At 38.1% G+C, this 27603-nt stretch overlaps 1 protein-coding gene across 1 annotated transcript in view; it reads left to right on the top strand.

Moving 5' to 3' along the window:
- Window positions 1-5575: 5575 nt before the first annotated feature.
- Window positions 5576-27603, top strand: part of LOC122792769 (WD40 repeat-containing protein SMU1-like) — a 181644-nt gene continuing 159616 nt past the window's right edge. Inside the window, exon 1 of the mRNA XM_044060341.1 lies at window positions 5576-5714. Within this exon, the coding sequence (XP_043916276.1) occupies window positions 5689-5714 (26 nt within the window). The 5' untranslated portion in view covers window positions 5576-5688. The remainder of the gene's footprint in view (window positions 5715-27603) is intronic.

Here is a 27603-nt window from a genome sequence, read left to right on the forward strand (position 1 = left end):
ATCTTCATAATTAAGCATATATTTCCCCTGTAAACCTTCCTATGGTGGTTCAGACCTTAGTCTCTTCTCAACTGTTCTATTGTAATACTTGATTTCTGAGTCTCCCTAACTGTGAACCTCATTGTGTTTTGTTCAAAATTCTGTGGGCTCGTTAATATGGGGTATCTAAATATCAATATATCACACGTTCTGTAAGAGATGTCACTGGTTTCCAGTTCAGCAGAGGATCATCTTCAAATATCTTGTCATGATACACTTAGCCAGGTATGACATGTGTCCCCTTTCTTGTGATATCTTCTGCATTGTAAGTATCTGGCCTGTCCCCTGTGTTTTGCCTTGCATGGACTGCAGGTTCTTCTGTAGGTACCACTTGAAAACTGGCATTTATGCCTTTGATTTTCAGGGTCTGCACCTGTGGAATATGCTGACTATCTGAAGGGGCCCCTAACTTTATGTGGCTTTTAAGACCTCTTTGAAATTCCATCTTTGGTGTATTATGCCCATTTCTTTTGCTGTATGTTTGCTTATTGTTTTATTTGTTTTGTTTACCAAAACCATGCTACATAAATATACTAATACTAATATTTTATTTATTTATTTATATTTGTTGACCGGGAGTGTCCGACTGGACGTAGGTCCATTTTCAGCGGAGGCCTGGGGAGAAAAGCTCCACAGTTAAAATAAACAGACAGTAGTTACACTGGATTACAAAGCGAATAACAATTTGATTAACTTAGCAATTAATTACAAACATATTTACAGATGAAGAACATAGTACATCAGTAGACAACTAGAATCTTCATCTGCGAAGTACATAACAGAGATTAACAAATGTTACAATAAGAAGTTCCTGCTGTATAATAAGTACTAGGCTTATGAGCATCTGCGCTTGCTATAATCAAGGTAGTTAGTGGGGTGGAAAGAAAGGTAGTGGTTGGATGGGGTGGGTGATATTAGAGTGGGAGTTGCAAGAGCATAGCCAGCATGTTTTTAGGTGCGCTTTTAGTAAAGTTTTGAAGTAGTTTTGAAGTGGGTGCATGATGGTACGGAGGTAATTGTGGGTGGGAGGGAGTTCCATAATTTGGCTATGGCGCAAGAGAATAGTGCTTCACCAGCAGAGTTATTGGCTTTAGTGATCTGCAAGTGATTTTTGTTGCTGGATCTTAGTGGTCTGGTGGTGCGATAGGGTTGGAGTAGATTCTGGAGGGATGGGACATTTAGTGGATGGTTTACTAGTTTGTGGGCGAGTGAGAGTTGATACCATTGAAGGAGGTGAGGGAGTTCAAACCAGCCCAGTTCAGCAAGTGAGACAATGGTAACTACGGTAGGATGCCCCTCTGGCGAATTTGGCGATTTTGTTGTAGCAGGTCTCTAGCTTGTTTAGATCGCATTGCCTTAGGTTGGTATATATTGGAGAGGCATAAAGTAGGGTGGAGATAATGTGGGAATTAGCTACTGAAATCTTTGCTGCTTTGGTGAGAAGTTGCTTATTTCTGTATAACGCTCCTAGTTTTTTGTGGACTTTTTTTATAGTCATGGATATGTGAATGTCAAATTTTAGTTTATTGTCTATTTCCACTCCTAGCAATTTGGTGTGCTCAGTTGGGTATATAATGGTGTTGTCTTTTGCTGTGATGTTAAAGTGAGAGTTGTTTTGAGTATGTTTGGTGGGTTGGAAGATGAGTAGTTTAGTTTTGTTTGGGTTGAGTATTAACTGGGCATCGGATAACCAAGTTTCAACAGAGGAAAAGGCTTCCTATGTGACTTTTTGCAGTTTGGGTAGGGACTGGGCTGAGCAGATGATGGTTGAGTCATCTGCGTATTGTATGAGTGTGCCATGTTTGGTAGCAGAGGCTAGATTATTGGAGAAAATAGAGAAGAGTAGGGATCCAAGGATGGATCCTTGGGGAACCCCTATGGAGACAGGTAGTTGGGGAGATATGTCATTCTGCCATACAACGGATTGTGGCGGTCAGACAGGTAACTCTGAAACCAGTTGGTGACTGATTGAGAGAAGGATAGGTTATTGAGTTTTATTTTGTATACATTCTTTATTGTTAATGTTTATCATATTTATGTTTAGTTATAAATGCAGTAATAAACTTGAACTTGAATCAGTTTATATGACACTACTTATCTACCAAGTGCTGCTCAAGCTGAACCCTCTGTCTCTGAAACAACTATTGGTCACCAGTGTTCCTACTAGATCCTTCAGGTCATCAGATGAGGGCCGGCAGCTCTTTCAAAGACCTGCTTGGGAACATCTTCATAGTGTATCCTATGTTTACATTGGTCCAGTCCTTTGGAATTAATTATCTTCTTTTATCTGAGCATGTCGCACTAAAGCCTCCTTCAGGATGTCCCTGAAGTTTCATATTTTTAGCTGTGCCTGCACCCTGATTTCCATGTGAATAATCCATAGTTTTGTGAGACACAAGTTCCCACACTAATTTTCTCTACAAGTACTTTTTATATATCCATTTTCCTTTGTAGTTAGTGTCTTCATATTCTGTCTTTATCACATTTTGCACTAAATTTTGCTTCTTTTTATCCATCCAGCTAAAAGAGAATGACAGTATATGTACAACAGAAGCAGAGGAAGGTGAATGCCACTCCATTATGAAATGTGAAGATTAAATAAATGCTTGTTTTACTTAATGTTGAGCAATTTATGAGCAGGTTACAATGGCCTAAGCTATGCAAGCATACAAAATGTTGACATTTTCCTATATAAACCTGGTGAACAATGGCTATATTATAGCTGATCCATTTAGTTATTTTACTGTCCAACTTCACAACTGGGGGTTATTTCTGGTATTCTGAAAGTTGACTGCTGCTATGTCCTACTGTTCTTTTTTTGTGGTGGCTTGAAATCAGAGTCCTTTGTAATTATTTAAACACTTATCTTCTTCTTTGTTTGATACAAAGAACTTTACTTTAGCAAATACCCATTTCAGAACCCACGAGTGTATAGCACTAAAATGCCTAAATTGGTTAGACCTACCACATCATCTAACATATACATAGCTTCTTACCACCTATAAAATTATCCAGCATCAATCTTCTTGTCCAGCACTAAATAATGTCTTACACAACTATGTTACCTGTTGATCATTATGATCCAATGACCAAAAACTACTGTCTGCCCACAAACCTATCAAATATGCAGGGCATTGTCCAAACTCATACTATGTTGCTAAGGTCTGGAAAGCCTTACCTGTATCCATATGGGCAACTCTTCCCTTCCATCTTTCAAAACAATTCTAAAAGACTTCCTAGCCAAAAGATGGCTCTGTTCCTGCTCAACACCTATTCATATCTTATACCTCCTTAACTCTCCCTTCTTCATTCACTTCCTTACTTCTATTAGTTTCTCTCCCTGGCTTTCTCTCTCTCTCTCTAAATATACCATAAGCCTGTTTTCTCTCATATCATATTGCAATTCTTGTTTGTATTATACTAACTTACCTTTAATTTCTCTATAAACTGGCTACATTTCTGTAAATATTAAATCAATGTCATATAACTTGTATCTATTCTTAACCAATGTTTTCATATTATGTCTAATTTGGTATAAATATTTAAACTGTAGATGTTTTGTATAATTTGTGAAGATTTTAAAATTATTGTTCTTAAAATGTTTTGTAATATTTATGAGCTTTTCTCCCTGAGCCTCCGCTGATAATAGATCCCTACCCAATTGGACTTTTCTGGTAATCAAATGTTAATTAATCAATAAATTTAATGAGAAAATTAAAATGTTGCATATAAATCAACATAAGATTTTAGTAATTGTAAATGTTCTGTCTTTATATATGATTATCCCACATGATATTGGACTAGAAGGATTTAAAGTAATGTTAAAAGAAATGTCAGTCAAGTGTTGATATCCATGACATTTATCCCATATATGCATGCTTAGAACAAGTTTTAAAATAACTTTCATGACAAGGTATTTAGGTAAGTTAGTGGTGTTGCTATGGGGCCATCATAGTCCCCAAGTTTGCAAATTTATTTTTGGGCTTCTGGGGAAAAATCTGTTATGTACATTTATCAATTCCAGAAAAACAATTAAATATTTCTACAGATGTATTGATGATGATATATATATATATATATATATATATATATATATATATATATATATATGTATAAAATATACATCTTTACCAGACATTAAGTTGAGCTCAAAATGTGTATCAGCATTTTAAGCCACAGCACTTCATTTCTTAGGTTATCATACAACCAAACTTTTCTGATAAGTTTTTGGACTTAAAGGTGTACAAAGATGAAAATGTAGGCAATTTGGTGACTAGAGTTTGTTACAAACCCAGTGTGGGTAACACATGCCTAAATTACTATAGCATGCATACAAAGAAAATCATTACTAAGAGACAATTGATATGAAAAAATAGATTAATCATATGATAGATATTATAAAACCAGTATGCAGAACCTTAAACAATCAAACAAAAAAACAAATGATGCTTAGGTGGCATCCTGTGGATCAGTTAAAAAAAAATCAGCAGGACACAGACATTAACTGTCCTCATTTTCAAAGGCAATATTCAAATGAATTATCTGATCTTCAGGGTGGTACAACCTTAAATAAGTCCTAACAATATGCATTATACACTTTTCCCCAAAAAATGTTATCAGTAATAACTACAATATACTGGTAGTTAACACTGAACCGAAACAGGTAGTTGGATAATGTCCAGCATTTGCAAATGACATACTAACTTAAAGCACATTTTAAATAAAAACTCTGCTCCTTATATTTTAAAACTTGTGGCTTTTTCAATACGCCTTTGTACCCAACGCAGGCTTCGGGCAGACAGCCCCACCTTTTTAGTGTTGTTTTACGGCAAATGGTTAATCTACCTACACTATAAACAAGTTCTGTAACTGAAAGTAGTTGGGTGTTTATCCTTTTCTATATTAAAAAGTAGAAAGCTCTTCACAAGAACCTATAAGCATGCCAATGGTGTTAAAATTGGGAAACTAATATTCTGTGCACACATGACAAGATATGCATGGGCATTGAACTGTTCTTTTTATGGTTTGGGATAGGGAAAGTGATTTTTGGCAGAAGGAGATGATAAGATTCTCTATATTTTACTAGATTATGTGTAAACTCCTCTCAGCTGTCCCGGATTTTGACTCACATTTTAACTTTGTCCCTCCCTCCTAAAAATCGATGACTTTTGGAGAAAGGTGGTGAATTATACTTAATAAATAATGACAAAGAATACAATTGTAGACTTCTTTTACTTCAGAAAACGTACATTAATTTATATTTTCTTATTCTGCCAATGAATCAAATTAAAAGTACTAATATTTTAAAAGTATCCCTTATTACTTCAGGATCCAGTTATCCCTGATCGGTTGAAAGCTATGGCTGGTTTCTGTAGAACACCTAACACAAACCACCTATTCCTTCCAGTTACGGATTCTGTTAATAAAACCGGATATACTATACTTCAAGCAACACCGGAAGTATTTCTACAGATTCGTAAGAGGTAACACACAGTTGACAGCGCATAATGTACTGCCCATGGATGTACAAATCACGTGACTAGAAACGCAACATTTCTCACGATAAATTGTTAGTTGGATGCGAGATTTTGCTATTCGGAAGTGTTTTATGTGTTTATTTTGTATAATTGTGGTTGGCATCATTCAGTCATGTCGATCGAAATCGAATCAGCTGAGTAAGTGTTGTTTATTTATTTAAGGGATAGCTGGAGGTGTTGATAGTTTCAACATCAGTAGAACCTTTGTTGGCGTTAGGTAGTATGTGGGAATTTCGGGGGTTCGGCTATCTGCTACATGTTTAGGTAATTGCCGCAGAACGCTGTGTTGTTTTTCTGGAAGCATAGCTAGTACTTCTTTGTCTACATGGTGGATTTTTTTTGTTGCCACACTTTTGCCTTTACAGCTCTATTTGTAAGTCATTGTTGATATGAGTGTCCGTTTTAGTTGTGTATAAATGGCTTGCAGCGTATCTGTCATGTGTCTCGCAGTTTTATTTATTATTGCTAATAAGCTGGGACAGCATGCTGATCCAGAATTTCTTCTATAGTTTTGTTGAGTCTCTTTACATTTGTTAGTCTGTGATAAATAGTGAGAGTTAAGTTCCATGAATCCTGATAGGCAATGGCATTATAGTTTGTTTGTTTATTAGTTACATTTATTGACTAAGGAGGGGTCTGATTTAATGGAGACCAATCTCTGGATTTGGGTGGAAAGTCCAAAGAATGAGAAACTTCAATTTAAAAATTTACAGTGAGAATCTGAAAAATGTACGGGAGCAGTGCACCTAATGAGATGAAAGTTGGGCTTACAGGCATACAGTATGTAATGGATACATTTAAATGTGTGTAGCTCATTATATGTAGGGAGACCACAGCTGGTAGCTGGGAGACTATGGCTGGTAGCTGTTGCAGAGCAATGCTGTATATTAATAAGGTTGATTAGTTAGTTTGTGTAGAGAGGAAGAGGGGGTTGTGTGTCTTGTGGATGTGAGGCTGATTTGATGCAGAATTGCCTGCTGAAAAGTTATCTAGATGTTGACAATACTGCGGTTCATAGGAGGTTATTAGACTAGCGGTCCTAGAGTCTTTTCAAGCCTAGCCATGTTAATCCCAAGTATCCCCATTTGTTCTGTTTTTGGGTAGTTCGCAGAATGAATTTATTGACAGAGCAGGTCTGTGAGCAACACTGGCTACCCCTGGCCATGAGAGACAAGTGTGCCACCCCAGGGGTAAATTTGCGGTCTCCCATCCAGCTATCTAGGTTGAGTTTGAATAGGGTCAGTGAGGAGCTCTGTTTTATGGAGTCTATTCTAGAGAAGCGGTAGTCTCTGGAAGACCTCTGTCTGTCCAGCATGATCTGTTAATGTCGCAGGCTAGGTTGAGATCTCTAGAATGAGTGACTCTTGAGCTGTTTGACTTGTAGATGTGCAGCATGTCCTTCAGGGAAGTGTTGGAGAGTGCCCTGTAAGCCTAGCACAAGTCACCTCTCAGCAGCCTATAAGGTACAGAGTAAAGTTACAGGGCTTTCAGCCTGTCCACATAGGTCATGGTTTGTAGTCTCTGTATTTTCTTAGTGAGAAACCTCCTGAGGTTTCTTCACCTGCTGCAGGTGTCTGGTGAGGTACATGCAAAAGGGTGCATTATACTCTTAGTGGTCTGATGAGAGTCAAGTACAGTGGAGTTATACCATCCCTTGACCTGGGTGCTATGCCCTTGCTTATGAGGTGCGCTATGTAGAAGGTTTTCCTTATCACTGTGGAAACTTGGTGGTGAAAGTTCAGATTGCTGTCAACCTGTGTTCCTAAGTCTGACACCACTGGGTTGTAATTTGGGGGGGGGGGGGGTTGCTGTCAATATTGTAATTTGTAGGGAATTCCATTTTCCAACTCCACTACCAATGGCAAAACCCCAAACTGAGCCTTTCTGCAGCAGTACCCTATTCAGATAGGTCCTGAGCTACACACTTCTGCCACAAGGGAGCAGGTCTGACTCTAGCCTGTGCTATGTAAGGCAAGGAAACACAATTTCTAGATGGGAAGGAGTAAGGGAGAGTCGCTTTAAGGTCAAAGTGAGAGTGTTTGTACCACCCTCTGCACGGACTGGCAGCTCTTTGAACAGCTGTGAACAGTGGGAGACTATGGAGAGCATTTCCTATAGAGGATTTTAAACTGGAGAGGTTTGCTTGTATGCAAGTATGGAGAATCGCTTTTGCTTTTAAACCCTCAGCTTTTTGCATTTTTATATGATTGGCCTATCAATCAGTAGTTTCCACCTTGGATGGGTTGAATTTATTTCTCTGCTCCCACCAGAGTGCAGAAGAACCCTTCCAATGTAAAACAAAGTCGCTGTGAGCTCAAGTGCAGTAAGAAATGCTATACAACAGAAGTAAGACTTCCTGCAATATCAGGAGTCCTTGGAAATAAATTCACCAACCTTTAGAAATGCTCACAACACACAAAAACTTTGAACAGCTTTTAAAATATTTGAGGAGGTTAGGACATTTCAGAATATTGTTAAAACAACCTAAGAAGAGTACAGTAACAGATGGAGTTTCTTTAACAAGCACAGGCTGAAAAAAACGTCATAAGTTCAAGCAAATAAATAAATGCAGCGCAGAAGTTTTAAATATCACTGAAAGAGTTAGACCAGGTACAACAATTTATACTTGTATCAGCTTTGTAGTCCAGATGATTTTAGAAGTAATCCAAGTCTTGTAATCACAGATGTCCAAGCCAGGCACAAGGAGGTTCTGAATAAATGGGAGAAATGAGGTGCAATACTTTACTGTTGGAAAGAAATTGACATTTAGTAGTTTCTAGCAGATGTTCCTTTAATTTGTTTCAGATGTCTGGAAAGCAGTTACATACTTATTTTTTATCTTCCAGCTAGGTAAATATTGTCTAGCATTTTAAATGCATTCCTGACATTTGGGGTATGTGTTCATTATTATTTTGGTGGTTTGTGAAGTCTGAGGTTAATGAATGTGCTGAGAAGTGCTGGAACTCTGAAAGGGCATAGTGAATGTCATCTTCCGAACTGAAAAAATATGTTAGTAGCTGTCCATTTATTGGAGTTACTAGAGTGTTTATTGTGCTGAGGCAAAGTTGTTACTTAACAGTTTTGGGAAATTTAATTTAATGGAAAGCACCTAATCATATGTTGGTGCATACCTGTTGTGCAGCAACTTCAGTTGTGTTTTGTGCATTAAAGTCACCATTGTAATGTCTATTTTCAGCTGTCCGTTAACAGTGACAGCTTCATGTGTTACTTTAAAGACTTTGCATTTTGTATACCAAGTGGGAGACTGTTATACAGCAGAGAAAGTCTGTGTGGGGTAAATTTATTCCATTTTAGTGCTTTTAATTTTTATTTTAATACTAAGACAGGATCTTATGTCTAACGTGTACAACATAGGTTAGATAGAGAAATTCATGCTAAAAATGATGTTCCATAGTTGTAGCTCTAGCTCTAGAAGCCAGACATTGGTCATTTCTTAGATATTTGTATGAGGCTGACTCTGAGGAGTTATTTAAGTCTACATTTTTTTAATACAGGACTATTTACTGTATGAAAAGTAATGTTGTGCCCTCATAGGTTATCTGATTGGTTTTGTCCTGTATGTACAAAATACAGTATTGCGTGCTGTAATTGGCATAACAAATGAGGCAAAAATCACAGCAGTTTTGTATGTATTGCCAGTGCCTTTCACTGTCAGGTGAGTCATGCCCTAACGTTTTATAACTTTCTGGGAAACATATGGTCCACTGTTGCATAGATTCACAGCTGTGTCTAGGTCTAGGAATTTAAGAAAAACATTAATTCCAACCAAAGTTAGAGTATAGCTGAGTTAGGGATTCTTCTGAAGTGAAGAATAGAACTTTTATTAACATTAAAAGTTGAGCTGTCTTCACAGCTGTATAACTTGGATATTTTGTTATATTCTAAAGCTTAACCAGTGCTTCTTACCAGGATACAAGGCTGTCTGATTTTAATTCTCAATTAACTTGATTAGCTCCTCTTTTATTTATTTATTTATTTTTTGCTAGTATGCAGACCAAATTCATTACTACTTGTTAAGATAGTTTGAGGTGGTGCCCCTGTAAGTACCCAATAAGGAAAGTAACTGGAGTGAAAATTAACTTTTGAAGTAAGTTATGGAATCCAGAATGACAAAATAGTGTCAAAATATGGTAATCCCCCCGCCCTTGCATCGTCAACATTGTGGAGGGGTAATTGCTAAGAAACATCTTCCTTCAGACAGACGTGTGTGTGTGTGTGTATATATGTATATATGTATATATATATATATATATATATATATATATATATATATATATATATATATATATATATATATATATATATATATATATATATATATATATACACACACACACTCTATCTCTGGGCTCTGGTGGTATATTTCAGGGCATTTAGTAAGCATATCCAAGACTCCTTATATATTGCAGTTCCCAAGTCTCTACACCATTGTTTTTTGTATTCCTTAGTAAATGAGGGTCTATATTAGAACACTGAACTTTAAAAATTTCGAGTGTTCTAATATTGGCCCATTTTAAGCGAACGCTGAAAATATCGAAGAAACAGAAAACCAAATTTTTTCCTAGGGAAAGAATTCGGTTGTCCGTTTCTGTTGCTATGGTATTTTCAGCGCTGTGGTGGAAAGTTACGGTTCGGGTTCAGGTAAGTGTACGATTGTGTGGACGTGAGGGTTAGGGCGGGTTAGGGTTAGGGCATGGGTCAGGTAAGTCTGCGATTGTGTGGACGTGAGGGTTAGGGTGGGGTAGGTGAGTTAGGGTTAGGGCGCGGGTGAGGTGACTGTACGATAGTGACGGACCTTAGGGTTAGGGTTTAGGTTAAGGTAAGTGGATAATTAGCGGTGTAGGGTTAGGTGTAAGAGTTTAGGTGTATGTGTGTGGATTGCTGTTTGTTTGGTGTGCTTGTGTTGTGTGTATGTGTTTTGGAACAGCAAATTTTTTCCCTAGGAAAAAATTCGCTGTTCTGTATGTTCAATGTTTTAAATTTTCGATTACTAGGGTTCGATATTAGAACAATCGAAATTTTGAAAGTTCGGTGTTCTAATATAGACCCAGTAAATGATACAGATTTCATCATCAATATCTAGTAACTTTTTTTTTTTTATTTGGAGCTCCTTTTACCTTTCCTGTCTTGGTTCAGGGTGCCAGTATAAAGATAACAAGTTGAGAGTAGTTTGCTATCTGAGTACAGACCAGTTTCCATTTTGAAAAGAGTTCATTAATCTATTGAAATGTGGTTCAAGTTCCTGGTCCAAATCAAAAGTGTTTAAAAAAATACTTTCCTTCTTGTAATAACTGATCTCAATTAACTAAACCTGCACATTCCCTAAATTTCTCCTGTATCCTTGTAGGAAGAATCGAGAAGACAATATGTATATCTACTGGGACTAATTCTCCTTTCCAGGAAGTCAAGTTTGTTACTTTTAAATGCTCTTTTGAGAGAAACTGCCACTTGAGCTGTCAATTCAGATCCTATTGTGTTTCCTGTATTATTTGTTTTTATTCCTCCAGCTTTACATGTTGTTCTTTCCAAGTCTGGGAGTATAGTTGATTCATTATTAAAACACCGACATTAATGCTGTCAACTTTCACATTGCTATTCCAGTGTGGTAGCCCAAATCCTTTCTGACCCAGCAGTAAACTGAAAGCCTTTTATCTAAATTTAGGTGTGCCATTAGCCCAGAAAAGGTGCAACAACTGTTTCTTTAATTGCAGTAACAGTGAAGGGAAAGAACATTTTGGCGCCATTGCTCGGCATATAATGTCAGAGATAGGACAAACTATTTTAGAGTCTGTACATGGTGAGACATATTTCTGCATATTTTCTAACCTATTCACTAACTTTGTTTATAAGAAATTTAGTCATTACATACTTTGACGTCTCAAGGGAATAAGTTAAAATCCAGTCTGATAACATGCATGGGAGTTCAGTTGTCGGCCTGGGGAAAGGTCTGTTGCAGAGTTTCGGGGTGTAGTGCATAGAGACAGATTCAGTCTTTGTCATATTAAGTTTGTACCCTGAAATTATCCTAAACTGGTGCAGTAGTTGTATAACAAGGGGAAGATTTACTTTAGGATTGGTTCAGTATGTTCTCAAGTAATCTGCATAGAAAGAGAGCTTTATTTATTTCCCTGCAATATGATGCCTACCAGTGGCTGAGTTATAAAGCTGAAGAACAATGGCTCATTTAGGTGGCATATAATAACTGTGATAGCTGGCATCCTTGATGAGATCTTCTGTGTAATGTAAAATTAGATGTTAAGTAATTGCCTTGTTTAATCCTAGCTGACCCATGTAAAAGTTTCTTGTCAGGATTACACAAATCTGAGGAAATCCCATACAAGAAAGTGCACATAAAAGGATAGACTGGAAGTTCCTATAAAATGCTTTTTCAGTATCCATACTAGCAATCAGTGGCTGTCCTGACAACTTTTTTATTAATGCTGTTTTATAATGTTGTCAAATGTGGCTGTAGATGGGGTAAAATACATTTGGTCTAGTCTGTATGCATTATGAAGGGTAGGTAATTTGCTACTTTGCAGGCCAGTAAAGCCATAAATATTTTATAATTGTAGTTTGGCTGCAAGATAATTTGATAGGATACAGGGAAGTAGGGTCCTTACCTCGTTGCAAAGTTTTTGAATGACATTTCACAATGCTTTTAAGGTTTTGTCTCCTGATTTGCTGTTTTGTATAACTTTCCTTCCTGCTTGTGTTATAAACCTGGTGTGTTCAAGGGTATTCACATCTCTTTTACTGGGTATTGTCATTTTATAGTGGTCTGTTTTTCTTTCTCTCTGTTTGTTACTGCAAGCCTCCTGAAACTTTGGGAATTCACATTTCCTTTACCGTGTCAGAATGATGAAACCTGATGCTCATAAAAGAAGTAGACTGTATGAGGAGAAATCCCTGCAGGTAGTTTTAGTTTTTCTGAAAAATAGCTTTTAAGTATAGCTTTTCAGCTGAAGAATAAATGGGCTTATTGCACTGACGCACTCTGCTGGAGTGCCTTCTGTGTGGAGTCTGCATGTCCTCCCCATGGTTGGGTGGGCGTTTGAAAGACATGAGTAAATGGGCGTGCCTTCGTTGAAGGTTGAACGTCAAGCTGACACCTCAGCGTTCATGAAAATCTACTTCCAATTATTAGCGGACCAGAGTTTGCTGTGGCGACCCCTAACCGGGAAAAGCCGAAAGACCACAACAACATTGCAGTATATCTAAAGCATGATAAAGAGCACAAAGTAAATGTGACTGAAATGTTAATTTTCTGGAGATTCTCAGTAAGCAGTAGTTCTGAGTGTTGCCTTTCTGAGTAAATGTAATGATCTTGCATGAGAGAGGCATAATAAGATCATTTTTTGATTACACGAAGTTCATTATGGAGGAGCTTGGTCAGTTGAAAAAGCAAGTACAGCTGTCGTTATGAGTACTAACTATTTTTTAAGTGCTGCAGTTACATTGGTGTATTTTATTATTTTTACACACATTGACTGTGTTAGTCCTACTAAACCAATGGCCTGTCTTCAGGGAAGGCCGTAGGTGGTATTCATACTGACTAGGGAAATTCCGCCCGAGCATTGGGGAACTTCCCTTCTCGCTGGCAAGTGGGGACATTGGTGGGGGACTTCCTGCTTCTTATCTGGGTGTAGAGGTGGCTTGGAGTATGGCAAATGTTTCTAGTATGGAGGAGGTCTTCTAAAAAGAAGTCGAGTGAGCGAGTACTAAAATGAGTTGGGGTGCGAAGGAAGTCAAACCTTTGCAAAAAGAAGCAGTAGAAGAAGAGGTATGCGAAGCAACAAAGTAGATGTTTGCAGAGAAAGAGAAGGGAGAGGCGAAGGTAGAGAGAGATGTGGAGGTTGTTTTAGCCTTCACAAGATTCGGAATTTTTGTTCCAGGAGAGATTGTTCGAAGGAGACAATGAGCTGCAGCCTGGATGTATTATTACAGCCCTCCAATCAGGAAGGTTGTAGTATATGTATTTTAAGGGAACCCGAAAGTGAAAAAGCTGTGTTGTGGGGCAATATTATGGATATAGTTTAGGAAGAAAAAGTGGGTGAAATAAGAAGGGAGATTAAGTATGTGCAGACAGTGAAAGAAGGAAAAAAGAAAAGAGTGCATTTGAAAAGGACATTTTTTTTGTAAGAATAAACAGTAAGAAAGAGAACTCGATAGGTATGACGTTTGTGATAATATAGTATCACCCTTGGGTATATCGCCTAAAAAGTAAGAGCATTTATTCATGTCAGTAAAGGCACTTTTTGTGACATTATTTTTGAATCAGGACAGTATGTGGAGTAATTTTTGTAACAATATGAATTTAAAGAAAAACTGTAATCCATATTATAGTTGTGATAAAGTGGGATGTGAAGCTAACAAATGTGAAGTGAATGTGTAAAATGTGAACAAATGAGGCATTTGTGGATGTATTGTAAGGAAAATGCAGGGGATAAAGGAAAGTAAAATACGGGGGATAAAGAGTATGAGAAAGAACAAGCGATATAGAGTACAAGAACAAAGTATAGAAGTAGATTAAGAAAAGGAGCACTAAGAACAAATAATGGCAGAGAATATTGGGCTAGGAAAGAAAAAGGGGATGGAGAAATGGTAGAATCGAGTGATGATGAAGATGTTAATGGGAGAGTGATTAAGGGAAAAAGAGTAAAAGAAACCAAAAATTCAAGAGTATAGGTTTGAGAGAAAAAAATCTGTGAATTTTAGCCATAAAATGTGAATTGTATAAAGAATATCAACAAAAGGCTGGGTTGTATTGGAATTATGTATAACACTTGATGTGGCTATTGTTATATACAAGAATTTTGATAAAAAGTAGAAAAATTATGGGAAGGTGAGATTATTTGGTTTATGGGAAAATGTTCAGGTATAGGAATATCAAGTCAAAAGTCAATAGAATCTTTGATTACAAGTTAGTAATATTAGGTAGAGTAACAGTGGTGGATGCAAGATGGAAAAAGCAAGCTTACAGAATTATTGAACTTTATGCATATGTTGCACAAAAAGAAATGGATATGTTTGAAAGAATTTAAGATTAGTTAAGTGTGAACATGGAGATGATAGTGGGGGACTTAAGACGGTTATTAAAACATAGAAAATTTATATAGCTGGACTAATAAACGATGGACATATAAAAAGGGCAACTTAACAACATAAATAGATTATTTCATGATTTTAGAAAGTTTGAAAATTTGTACAAGAAGGAATAAAAGTTGCAGGATTTTCAGATCTTTGGCAATTTGGAAAGAGATTCAAGAAGGGGAGGAATATATAAAGATAGGTTAAGGTATTAAAAGATTAATTGAAAAAAGATTTGGAGGAAGAAGGTAGAGACGGGATTAAACAGTTAAAGCCATGCTGGTAAAGCAGTAGCATTGTTGCGTAACAGCAAGAGGTTCTTCTGTTCGATTCTCGGCTGGAGTGCCTTCTGTGTGGAGTCTGCATGTCCTCCCCACGGTCGAGTGGCCTCCGAGACATGCATGAATGGGCGTGCCTTCGCTGAAGGTTGGGCACCGGGCTGGTGACTTGGCACCATAAAACTCTTCTGCCAATCATTAGCGGACCGGAGTTCTGCTGTGGCGACCCCTAACCGGGAAAAGACAAAGAAAGATCATGTAGGTATGAGAGTGTGTTTTATTAAAACTGGATGTGCTGGTGGATATGTGTCAAAGGAAAATATGAGAAACGTTTCTTGGAATGGCAAAGTTTAAAAAGAAAACTAAATAATGAAGTAACTTATGAAATGTTTAAATAGGTAATAAAAAGAATATATATGAGATGAATCAAAAGTTAAAAATGTTTAAACAAAGGAATTTTTTTACAAGGGAAAAAAGAAGAGGTTGCACCCTGCACAAATAAAATAGAGTAATAAGAGAAATGAGAGCAGAAAAAAATGTTAAAATGCAACAAGAAGTAATGGATGTAATAAAAGAATACAAAAAGTATAAGACAGATGGAAAATTAAAAGTGGAAAGTTAATTAAAAGATAAGATAATGAAGGGTTAGAAAAAACTGTGGAAGAAATGAATGTGTTAGACTGTAAATATGGAATCAGCCACAGGGTTGGATGGGATTGAATATTCTAAGTATAAAGATATGTCAGATTGGCAGAAGTATTTTATGGAAGTATTAAATGAATGGTTAGAGAAAGGCATGGGGAAAAAAAGTGTGTTGGAGTTATGAAATTTTATATGGAAGAAAGGAGAAAAGGAAAACATTAGGAATAGGGGACCGATAGTGTTAAGTAATGCATACTATAAGGTATTTATGAAAATAATAGAAAACATTTAGAAAATAAAGTAAAATATTTGGAAAAGGGGGAAAGGAAGTAAAGAACTTCTGAAGATAATGAGAGAAATGGTAGGAGATATAATAAATAGGAAGTCCAAACTTAAAATGATGGCAGGTGATTTTAAGCATTTGATGAGACAACATGAAACTTTGTAGAATGTACTGAAATATTAAGTGAATGAAAAATAAAAATATTTGTTTCAGCTTTCATAAATGAAATGGAAGAAAAGGAAATAAGGGAAAGGGAGAACACGTTGAAAAGATGGAAAGGATATCTGAATGAGGAAATAAAAGAATATTGAGAAAATTGTGTTATGTAAAATAAGTATAGGTAATACAGAAAAGTGCAAGAAAGAATAGTGTTTGAAATTAAAAGAATAAGTATTATTGTATATACATGTAGAAAAAATTATAGAGAACGAAAAACTAAAAGATATAAAGGTGATAATAGTGAGATGTAAAATATTTTGAATGTAGAGATTTTTTTTTTTTTGGAAATTACATTTTACTGGCAATTTCTTTACTGTTAATATGCCATATAAAAATAAGAAAGATTGGATGTTATTATTGTTGTGAGGTTGAAACTACAGTGCATGTTTTTTTAAAGATGTAAACGGGTGAAGAAATTATGGGAAAATAAAATTTTGGAAGATATTAAAGGAATGAAGGATATAAACATGGATGATATAATATGCTTTTTATGGTAATGTTGTTGTGTCTTTTCGGCTTTTCCCGGTTAGGGGTCGCCACAGCGGAACTCCGGTCCGCTAATGATTGGCAGTGGATTTTTACGTGCCGAGTTGCCAGCCCTGACGCACAGCCTTCAACGAAGGCACGCCCATTCACGCATGTCTCCACACAGAAGACGCTCTAATTGGGAATTGAACAGGCCAATGTCTTACCGTGAGGCAACAACGCTACCGCGGCACCACTACTGCAGTAAATGCTTATTATGGTAATAAGGGAGGAAAAGGTGCTAAGAATGTAGATAAAAAGATGTTTCATATAATACGGACTATGGACTGTTTGGAACAAAAGATTAAAAGAGAGAAAATGTAATGGAAAATGGATGTCAGAAATATTGAAGAAAATGTTTTTAGTTTTGTAAAAAAAAAAAAAAAAAAAAAAAAAAAAGAGGGGAGATGAATGTAAAGAAAAGTTTAAATATTAGGTTATAATTGTAAAAGATGTAAATCTGTTTGCCTTACAAACACAAGGTGCAGGGTGTGAGTTTCGTAAGGGATAATTGGCTAGGCTTAAAATGGCTTGCAAGGGCAGTTAGCCTAGTACTAATCTATGAACCTATGAAAAATATATGATCTGAAGTAGGATTCATTTTTTTGTCTGCTGTGTGTTATTATGATGGATCCGATCCGAACGAACCGCATTGGTTTTCAGCTATGCTATGGATCCAAGCTCTCCTCCTCACCCATAATGCCCTGTTCCCCCCTCATGACCTCAGATCTCGCTTGCCGCTTGCCGCTGGTGGGACTTGCAATGGCTGCTAGCTAAGTATTATGGTTACTTATGCAAAAAAGAAAATTTTGTTTGGTTCTTTTGAGTGATTCTTAGGTTTCCTTTTCCTTTTCTTTTGAATTAATTGAGTTAATTTTATATTAAGTAATCCCCTTTTTGTGTGTCCCTCTGGTGTGTGTGTGTGTGTAGGCCTGTGTTGTTTTTTTTTTTTTTTTAGTTACTTTTAGTAGCTTTTAGTGGTTTATAGATTATGGCTGATCAGCCTAAATCTATTTTTTTTTTTCTCACCGGCTGATGGCCATCCGGTCTGTTAAAACACTCACACTCTGTGTGTTACATTTGGTTGTGGTTGTTGAACCCCACACATCCTGGTGTGATTTTCCATGCCGGGGTTGGTCCGTGGAGTGGAGGTCCAGGTGCCGGCGCTCCTCTCCGGGACTACTGTGCTTCAGTTGTCTCTCCCTGGCCTCCTCCTGCCCTGGGACTCAACTCCCGCCCCCCTCCTGTGCCACCCTACCTGCCTCTGACGGAGGAGAAGCACCGGGCGAGAACGAGGGGATCTCCCAAAAAGGAGGCCCGGAGGGAGCCAGCGGCCCCTCACGGCTTAATTTCTCCCCCCCCCTTCGGCTGGCGGCTCCTCTCCCCGGCTCGTCCTCTGTCGTTAGGTCGCCCCCCCCAGACCGACTCGGTCCCCGTGAGGCTAGGGGAGACCGGGTGAGAAGGAGGCCGCACCCAGCTCTGAGAGCTCACTGATCCCAGCTGAGATGGAGAAGGTCTATCCGAAGATAGATGATTCAGGAGTCCATGATCGCCCAGTGGGGACCCAGACACAGATGGTTTCATCCAGGCCTTGCCTCCGGGCTATCTTCACTCGGGCCTCCCCAACTGGGGGCCCGCAGCCGGCAGCTTCTCCTACCCATCCTATTTCGACCCTTGGATCGGGTTGCCCCTCGAGGCCGGGTCGGCGCCGATCGGATCCGAAGCTCGCGCCGGCGATCAGTGCCGGAGCGAATCCTGTCCGGGAGCGGGGCGCCTTCGTATCCCAAAGCGGTTGGCGCCTGTCCCAGCGATCCGCTGTGTCGGCTTTCCGGGCCTTTCGATCCTGTGGGGGCTTCGTGTCGGATCCTTTGGTCGAGATGCCCGATCGGGGCCTGACTCTCCTCGGATGGGCCTCCGCCTCCGTCTCCTCCTTCTGGAGGCTGCCAGGCTTCCCCCCTCCTGCCTCCTGGGACCCCCTGCTTGTGCCACTCCCCGGCCCCGGCTCGGCTACCACCCGCCCAGCCTCAGGTTCCAGCCAGGGCTGGACGCAGCGGACCTGGAGCAGCTCCCTGCTCTGTGCCCCCTGTTGCCATGACAGAAGACTTTTTAAATATTGTAAATATACGATGTGTAATAAAGAATCTCTACTCTTTGAGAACTGCTGCTGCAGCTTTTATATCCACTTGAGCTACCACCAACTCTGGTAGATATACCCACTGTTTAATTGTGCCATCTGAAGGACGGCACACTAACCATTGCAGCACCCCCTCGTTCTGCACTACAGTGTCCGTATTGGGATAGTTAATCCAACTACTTGGAGTGGGAATAGGGCCCACAGCATTCTGCACAAAAGTGGATGTGCTATGAGTTGAGCTACTGAGACTTGCTTGTGTGTGTAACTTAGGACATTAAGACAATATGAATTTTTTTCAGATTCTAAGAGTGATCTTGTATTATTAAAAAATGGATATTTTCAATAAAACTATTGTGCTTCTTGGTATTAGTGGTGACATTTCTTTAGCAATCTGCATGGTTTCAAATGAGGTCATTGCTAAGTAGGGCTTGTAAAACCTCAGGCTTATCCTAAAACACCATGAAGGTAGGTTGTAAACACACAAATTGAGGTCTCCCCCTTCATGGTTTTCATTTACTGGTATAGTTGGTTTAGAACCTGCCCATAATATTCCAGGATTCCTTTCTTTGCAATGTGATATTGTTGTGCTTATCTGTTCATCATTTAAAGGGGCAGTTTGTATCCATTTGTTGCTGATAGACTTTATCTGACATTGTGTATGTGCCAACTTGCTTTATATTTGTGTCACTTTATACTGACACCTCTATATATGCACACACACACACTCGCACTTTTTTTTTTTCGCAGTTATGTATTTGCGAATACCATGCATTTCTAAAAATGCAACTGGCAGTATTGTTCAGTGGGTTAAGAGTGTGGCTTCATCCTATTAACCCTATGTTTGATTTTTAAGCATCTCTGCTTGTGTGCTGGGTGACTTTGCAGGTTAATTAACCAGTCTGTTGTAGGCTTTATAAAAGAACACATTTGAGTAGTGTATGTTAACTAAAATAGTATAAAGAAACAAGTTTATTTCTCCGTGGCTCTTTTTTTTTAATGTTAGCATCAGTAATATTTATTTTATGTCACATTTGTAGGTGTGAGAAGTTTCTTTTGACTATGGAGTCACAGTGCAGTTTTTTTGTGATCAATACAAGTTGGTTACACAGTACGGTATCATGTTTTGGGGGAGGTCTGAGCTAATTGTATTGGATGGACAACAACTACTTCTGCTTGGGTGGACTTTTCACAGAAGTTAAGCAGTCACTTTTGTTGCACATCCCTTATTTTATTTGCTTGCTCCCTAGGTCCTAAAGGGTGTTAACCTAGCGTAAGTAAAAGTATATTTAAGCACCTTGTTCACATTGCTGAAAACCATTGCCTGTATGTATGGCAGTAATTTTCATCTTTTTACGGAGATTAAAAAAGCCAGGTTGAAAACATACCTTCTGAGGTTCTGCCAGTATTTTGCTTTAAGTCATTTTTTAACATGCTCATCCTGGTGAGGGTCACAGTTGTGATAGAATGTAGCACATGCTTTCCTATCCCTAGTAGTAATCCCCAGTGTTTTCCCCATGTTCCTAAGGTGTTACTAAGCAAGCTTAAAGGTGCATTTTTTTTTCTAGTGTTTCCTGGGTCTGCACTGGGGCAATGCTTGCCATACCTACCAGAGGATGTACCTAAGGGGCATATCGGTTAATGTGAAAACAAACATTGCTAATTCATGTCAGCCCAAAGCAAGGACAGCTGTACTTCAAGTGTAAACCTACCTTTTTCGGATACTGTCAGTATTTTTGATTCATTCATTGTTTTTAAAAGTACTTTTTACCTCTGTGCCTGCCATTCGGTCTTGAACCTTTTCATTCCATACTGGTAGGCATTACCAAAGTTCATCCCCCATCCCTGTAGTGGTGTTGTTCTTATAGACACAACAGATGCTCTTGGGAATCTTTTGAGATGTTCCAAAGATCATGGTGCTACATTTTCTGGTGTTGATAATCAGCCTGCTTTGGGTTCAATTGCAAATCTTACTGAAGCTGTCTTGTAATTTAAGCTGGCACTGTCTGTTTACCAATTTCAAGTATAAGGAGGTCATTGGCACACAATGTAATATTCAGATTGGGAGGTCATTGGTGAGACCATTGATGAAAAATGAGAAAAAGTGGATGCAGAATTAAATCTTTGGGTACTCCCTGAGCCTTTGTTTTGAGAAAATTTTCTTTGAGCAGACCTGGAATGATCTGTCTGGAAGCTAACTTTGGGACCATAGTATTGTTTGTGTTTCAGAGCTGAGCCCCTTGCCTAAGCTTATGGAGGACTATTTCAGATGAGCTTGTGTCTATCAATCTGTTTAGCTTGGTTTAAATGTATTATTGAATATTTTTGGTTGGTAGATGGGTATAAGACTAAAGGGCGGCCACAGTGGTGCAGCGGTTAGCGTTGCTGCCTCACAGCAAGAGGTTCTCCGGTTCGATCCTCTGCTGGGGTGCCTTCTGTACGGAGTCTGGATGTCCTACCTGTGGCCGCGTGGGTTTCCTCCAGGTGCTCCTGTTTCCTCCCATATCCCAAAGACATGCAGTAGGTGGATTGGACACCAGGCATGAGTGCATGCTTGTGTGTGCCTTCTGTGGAAGGTTGGGCGCTGGGCTGGCAACTCAACACAGTAAAGCTCCACTGCTAATCATGAGCGGACAGGTGATCTGCTGTGGTGACCCCTAACTGGGAAAAGCCAAAGGAAGAAGAAGGGTATAGGACTAAAAGGCATTGTGGAAGCAGTGTTGGGCATTGCATAGAAACACATTTGCTAAAGTTGTTTAAGTCTTAGCTGTATATAATTAGTTTTAAAAATTTTGTAAGTCTGCAAAGGGTGGCTGATGGTCTGAAATCTTTGCACTAATCGGCATGAGTTTCTTATTAAGAGGGGATTATGACTGCATGCTTGAAATGGTAGGAATATCATTGAAAGTTGTGTGTAAGAGGGGTTTTGCAATACGAGTAGCTTTCCGTTTAAGAAAAACTGACTGCAACCTAGTAAGAAGTGTTATTTTTTCTCTCTGGGGTTAAGTATGGCTTTTTAGCTTGTTTTTCAGAAATTTGTCTGAAATAGAATGCTGGGGTGTAAGCTGCTTTCTGTAATGCTGGGAATGTGCTTGAGAAAACTGTGAGGAGTTAAGAATTTTTGGGGTTTGGTGAGGTGGGACCTTGGTATGTGTCTTGTGGTTTTATTGGGATGTGCCTGTAATTATTGAAAGTTTGATTTTCTTTCTTACTATGTGGAAGAAAATGCTTCCTGCCTATTTCTTAATGAGTCATCCTTGCAGAATTCGTTGTTCTCCTAAATGTCTTACTTAGCTTTGGGTGGTTTTTGTGTAGCTCAGCATTTAATTCCTGTTTCTGAGATTCCCATACCTTATCCTTGGCTGCTAGAAGCGTTTTTTTTTTTTTTCTTTTTTAAGTTTGGGCTTGGTCATGGACATTTTTGTTCTCTCGTTCACTTTTTAAGTTGTTTATTCTTTAACATTATCATTGCATTTTTGTGCAAACCCATACTTGGTTCACTTACATTGATTACCCTGTAGGCTGGCTGTTTTCATTCCTATTTAGACCAGATGTACATTTTTATTTTCATCTGGCATACTATCCAGCTCAGAACCAGAGTTTAACAGTATTGTTTCACAACTTCATTGTATACCCAAACGTGTTCCTTTCTACTATTATTGGAGCAGAATAGCAGATTTATTTATTTTTGCTTTTCCCTAAAGTCATCATCCTCATAGGCTGCATGCTCTTTAACGAAATCACTTCTGCACAGTAGTTCCTTTGACAGTATTCTGTGATCTGTCCTCTATCCTTCCCATTCCCCCCACACACACTTTTATCTTTGTCCAGTATTTCACCTTATTCTTTTTTTCCTTCACCTCCATGCTAAAGTTTTATTCTCCTTGCTTAAATGTGTTCTTCTTAGTGGTAGAGAGTACCCACTTGTGACATTCCGTAAAGGTAGAAATTTTAAATCCATTCTTGAAAGAGGTAACAATAAATGTTACCGCCCTCATTGTGGAATGTTTAAGTGTGGGTTCTGTCACTGGTGTAGACTTGTTTTAGTGACCAATTATTTCATCATTAATGGGAAGAAATATTTTTTACAGGACAAATATAACTGCAATACAAGAGGGGTTTATTTGGCATTGTGTTCTAAATTCTATGTTGGCAAGACGGATAGGACCCTTAAAAATTGGATGTATGAACATTTTTATGCCATTACAAGAGGGAATACTAATAATGCTCTAGCTAGGCATGTTTTATCTTTCCCAGAACATGATTTTCAGTTTTATTGATAAAGTTTTTGATAATAATAGGGGGGGTCCGGTTTCTCTGCAACTAGAAGAAAAAGAATTTTTATGGCAACTAAAATTAAATGCTTGTGTGTTGCCTGGCCTTAATGACAACATCTCCATGACGAGTATTTTAAAATTGAGGGCACAACTTAGATAGTCAAGATCTAGCATTTAGTTATTTTGATGCATTGCTTTATTTTTAATATATTTGGATGGATAGGTAGGTTTAAAGATGCATTTAGATGTGTGTGTGTGTATATATATATATATATATATACACACACACACACACACACACACACACACACACATATATATATATATAATTTAAATATGGATTGTTTTGTGGAGGGTTATTGTTGGTTATAGGTAACATAAGTGATATATACATATAGAAATATTGTTTTTTTTATTCTTTATTTTTTATTTGGCTGCATGTGTTTTTTTGTATTTAATGGATGTAGGAAATGATGTCATCACTTGTTTCCTATTTAAGCTTGAATTTTTTGTACTGTTTTGTCTGAAGAAGTTTACATATATTCAGTAAACGAAAGCGCTTATGCTATTGTATTTGCTTCCAGTGTGGTTCTTTCTCCTTCATTGTTTTACATAGTTTGTTTGTTTTTTTTTTTTCTTCCTAGTGGTATCATTGCCTCTTTCTAGTTATCCCAGCCTGGTTTTTTACTGTTCAGTACCTTTTTGCTCTTTTGCCCAAGTCAGTTAGACAACAGGAACAGAAACTTCCCCTGTTTATAAAATATCATTTTCCCATTCTTCTTCCTGGACCATTATCATATTTGTCAAGTTTGCCCAGTAACATATGTCAATAAATCCCAAAGTATTAGCAGTTGTACGTTCCTGCAGTTTGTTTTAATGTATGATACAGCAAGCCCTCCATCCTCAACCAGTTTCTTTAACTCCTCCTACATCACTCTAGGTTTACTAATCCTCTCATAAATAAAATATATGGATATATATAGGGTTGTCTGTGTGTCTCTTTTTGTGTGTATATATAGATAATTTATTTGCGCACACACACATGAATATATATGTATATTGTGTGTATGTGTATATATATATATATATATATATATATGTATGTGTGTGATATATATATATATATATATGTATTTGGGAATTATTTGCAATTCAGTGTCTTATTAGAAAATCTGACCCAATTTTATGTTATCCTGTTTTTTTTTTTTTTTTTTAACAAGAACCCAAACATCAACGGGGATTGTTTCACTTCCTGGTGATTTTCCCCTTTGCCATAGTCTCCCACACTTTATCTCCTAACAGTCTTGGAAAAATGTTTATGGTTAGATTGCAATGTGTTTTTTCTTGTATCTGTCTAGTTAGCTGTTTTTACTTATCCACCAATGTATGTGATTTTATTTCTTGTCCGAGACCTAATGAATGCTTTATGCATTAGTTAGCTGAAAGCTGTTTTAGTTGAAAGTCAGTCTTTTTATATGTATTTATTTATTTTACATTTGTTGACCGGGTTAGTCCGACTGAGCGAGAAAAGCTCCACAATGAAATACTATTGAATGGTAAATCAGAAAATAGGAATTGGATACAAGTAAAAAAAACAACTACTTTTTGTATGTAGCTGGTGAATGCTAAAGATTTTACAATGGTAGTTGATAATGAGGATATATATATATATATGTGTGTGTGTGTGTGTGTGTGTGTGTGTGTGTGTGTGTGTGTGTGTGTGTGTGTGTGTGTGTGTATATATATATATATATATATATATATATATATATATATATATATATATATGTGTGTATGTAGAATATTTATGCATACAGAATGTATAAGATATCCAGGCTAATAAGGTTTCAGTGATTGAGAGAATCTAGAGACAGAATTGAAGAGTGTGATAGGTAATGTAAAAGAAAGTAGGCTAATATTGGAATGTAGGTTGTTAGGGAAAGGGGTTGTAAGGTTATGCAAGAAAGGAGGGAAGGTGAGAAGTTCTACAGAAGGGGAGTATAGGAGAGAGAGGAAGGAGATAAAAAAGGACTATGATGCATGGAAGGTAGCTTAGGGAGGGTGAGTGCAGTGGTAAGACCAGCTAGTTTTCAGATATTCTCTAGAGGCAGTTTTGAATTGATAAGGGTGTTTAAGGGATCTAATTTCTAAGGGAAGTTTTGTTCCAAGATATGGCAGGGTTGTAACTGTGTAGAGGGTGCAACCAGTTTTGGTCTTGGGTTTATATATTTGTAACAGATTTTGGTCCGAGCTACGCAGAGGTCTAGTGGGGGAATATTTAGAGATAATAGGAGGTAGGCTAGGACAGAAAAAGAGCTGGTAAAGGATTGAGTGAATAATTTGTAGTTGAGATAGGTGGCGCTGATAGGGTAATTCAGCCAGTCTAGTTGGTGAGACTGGTAAGTAAGTTTGCAGCAAATCTGGCCACTTTATTGTTGGTACATTCGAGTTTGGTTAGGAGTAAGGAGTTCATATTGGTAAATATTTGACAGCTATATGATTAGGAAGGAGGTATGCATGTGATAGGGTTGTTTTTACCTTGGAAGCCAAGTACTTTTTATTTTGGTATAGGAGTCCCAGTTTTTGGTGTGTCTTTTTAATGCAGTTAGACACATGTAGATCAAACTTAAAGTTGGTCATCGATTGTGACACCTAGTAGTTTTGTACTTGGTTCAACAGTGATAGTTGTGTTATTATTGGAGAGTATTGTAGAAGTAGATTTAATGTTTGAGATGTTTTTGGGGAGAAAGAGTAACAGCTTAGTTTTCTTAGGGTTGAGAATTAGTTTGTTGTTGCAGAGCTAAGATTCAATGGAGAAAAAGGATGCTTGGGTTTGAGAGTAGACATCAGTGGGAGTGTCAGAGATGGTGATGATGGTAGAGTCATCAGCATATTGAGTAAGTGATGACTGTGGACAGGGGGTATGTAGTAAGTTAGTGAAAATATTAGAGTAGTGGACCAAGGATAGATCCTTGGGGGACTCCCATCATTACTGGGAGTGGAGGAGATAAAGCAGAGAGCCATTTGACAGATTGAAGGCGGTCAGAGAGAGAGCTGGAAAACCAGGGAATAGCGGAAGATGAGAAATTAAGTTTAGCCAGTATGGTCAGAAGAAGAATGTGGGAGATGGTGTCAAAGGCCTTGGAGAGGTCCAGGAATAGACAGGAGACCAGTTTGTCATCTTGAGCAAGAGATAATGGTGTTTTAAGAAAGATATTAGTGCAGTTGTGGTGTCATGTTTGGAGCGAAAACCATGTTGTGTGGGTGTAAGTAGGTTTTCCTGAAGTAAGTATTGCATAACTTGTTTATGGATACATTTTTCCAAAATTTTTGAGAGAGGGGACAAGATTGCAATTGGCCAGAAATTAGAGATGTCAGTGTACCACCTTTATGTATAGGCAGGGTATAAAATTCTTTCCGTAGAGAGGGGACGTAGGCCTCTGAGATGGAGTGATTGATTAAGATGGATACCGGGAGAGCTAGGGGTTCAGTAGCAATCTGTAGGAAATAGGAGGGCAGATTGTCTACTGAAGGAGAGCATGGTTTAAGTTTTGAGAGTAAGGATTTTATGTAGTTTCTAAAACTGTTTTGAGGGTGAAAGAGTTTGACGGGTTTGGTGGAGGAGTAGAATTGGAGAGGTTGTTTGCATTATTTGTACAGCGGAATGAGTTCTGCATCTTAGTTATAGATTCAGTAAAGTGGGTGTTGAAGATGGCTGCAGTTTCTTCTGCGGTGTTTGGGCAGGGGTTTGGAGGGGAAGGGTTACCAGGTTTCAAAATGAGATTAATAGAGTTCCAGAATGTTTTTGGGTCAGACCTTTGGGTGGGGGGGGTTGGTGTAAAAATCCTTTTTGTCTTTATGGATATGTTTTTTGACCATGTTTCTGAGCTCTTTATAACTTTGTAAGTGAGTAGGGATTTTAGTTTTTGTCCATAGTTTTTCCAGATCCTGTTTCTGCTTTTCATTAGGGTAGGGGTAGGGTTAGTTAGCCAGGGAGATGTATTAAGAGTTTATTCTGACTATATGGAGAGGAGCAAGAGAGTTTAGGATGTTTAGGAAGGTAGATTTAAATGAGTGAACAGCTTCGTCAAGGGGGAGGATGATTAGATGTGACCAGTTAATCTTAGATAGATGGTGTTTGAACGTCTCTGGGCAAAAGATGGAAAGTTTGCGGGAGGTTATGTACTTGTGGGGCCTGGTGAGGAGTATGTCTGATAACTCTCTTATGGGAGCGTGATCACTGAGGGCATTTGGTTGTGTGTCTGGAGAATGGTATTTTAGGGGGTGAGCGACTAAGATCCAGTCTAGGAGAATGCTAGGTAGTTGGGATTTGCTGGTATGAGTGGGTGAAGAGATGAGTTGCTCAAAGCCATAAAGGTTAATGAAAGAAGTTGAGTTGGGTGCTTGAAGAGAGAGCCAGTCAATGTTTATGTCCCCAAGGAGAATGGTATGTTATGCTTTTCGTAATATCTGATTTCGGAATGTGGGTTGCAAATAGGTAGTGTCTTCCTTAACTAGGATTTAGTTTGATCTAATCGGTAGTAGTATGTGGGAGTGGGTCTGC

Source organism: Protopterus annectens, chromosome 2.part0 (genome assembly GCF_019279795.1).
Source record: "Protopterus annectens isolate FY-2018-M chromosome 2.part0, PAN1.0, whole genome shotgun sequence".
In the NCBI taxonomy this organism is placed as follows: domain Eukaryota; kingdom Metazoa; phylum Chordata; order Ceratodontiformes; family Protopteridae; genus Protopterus; species Protopterus annectens.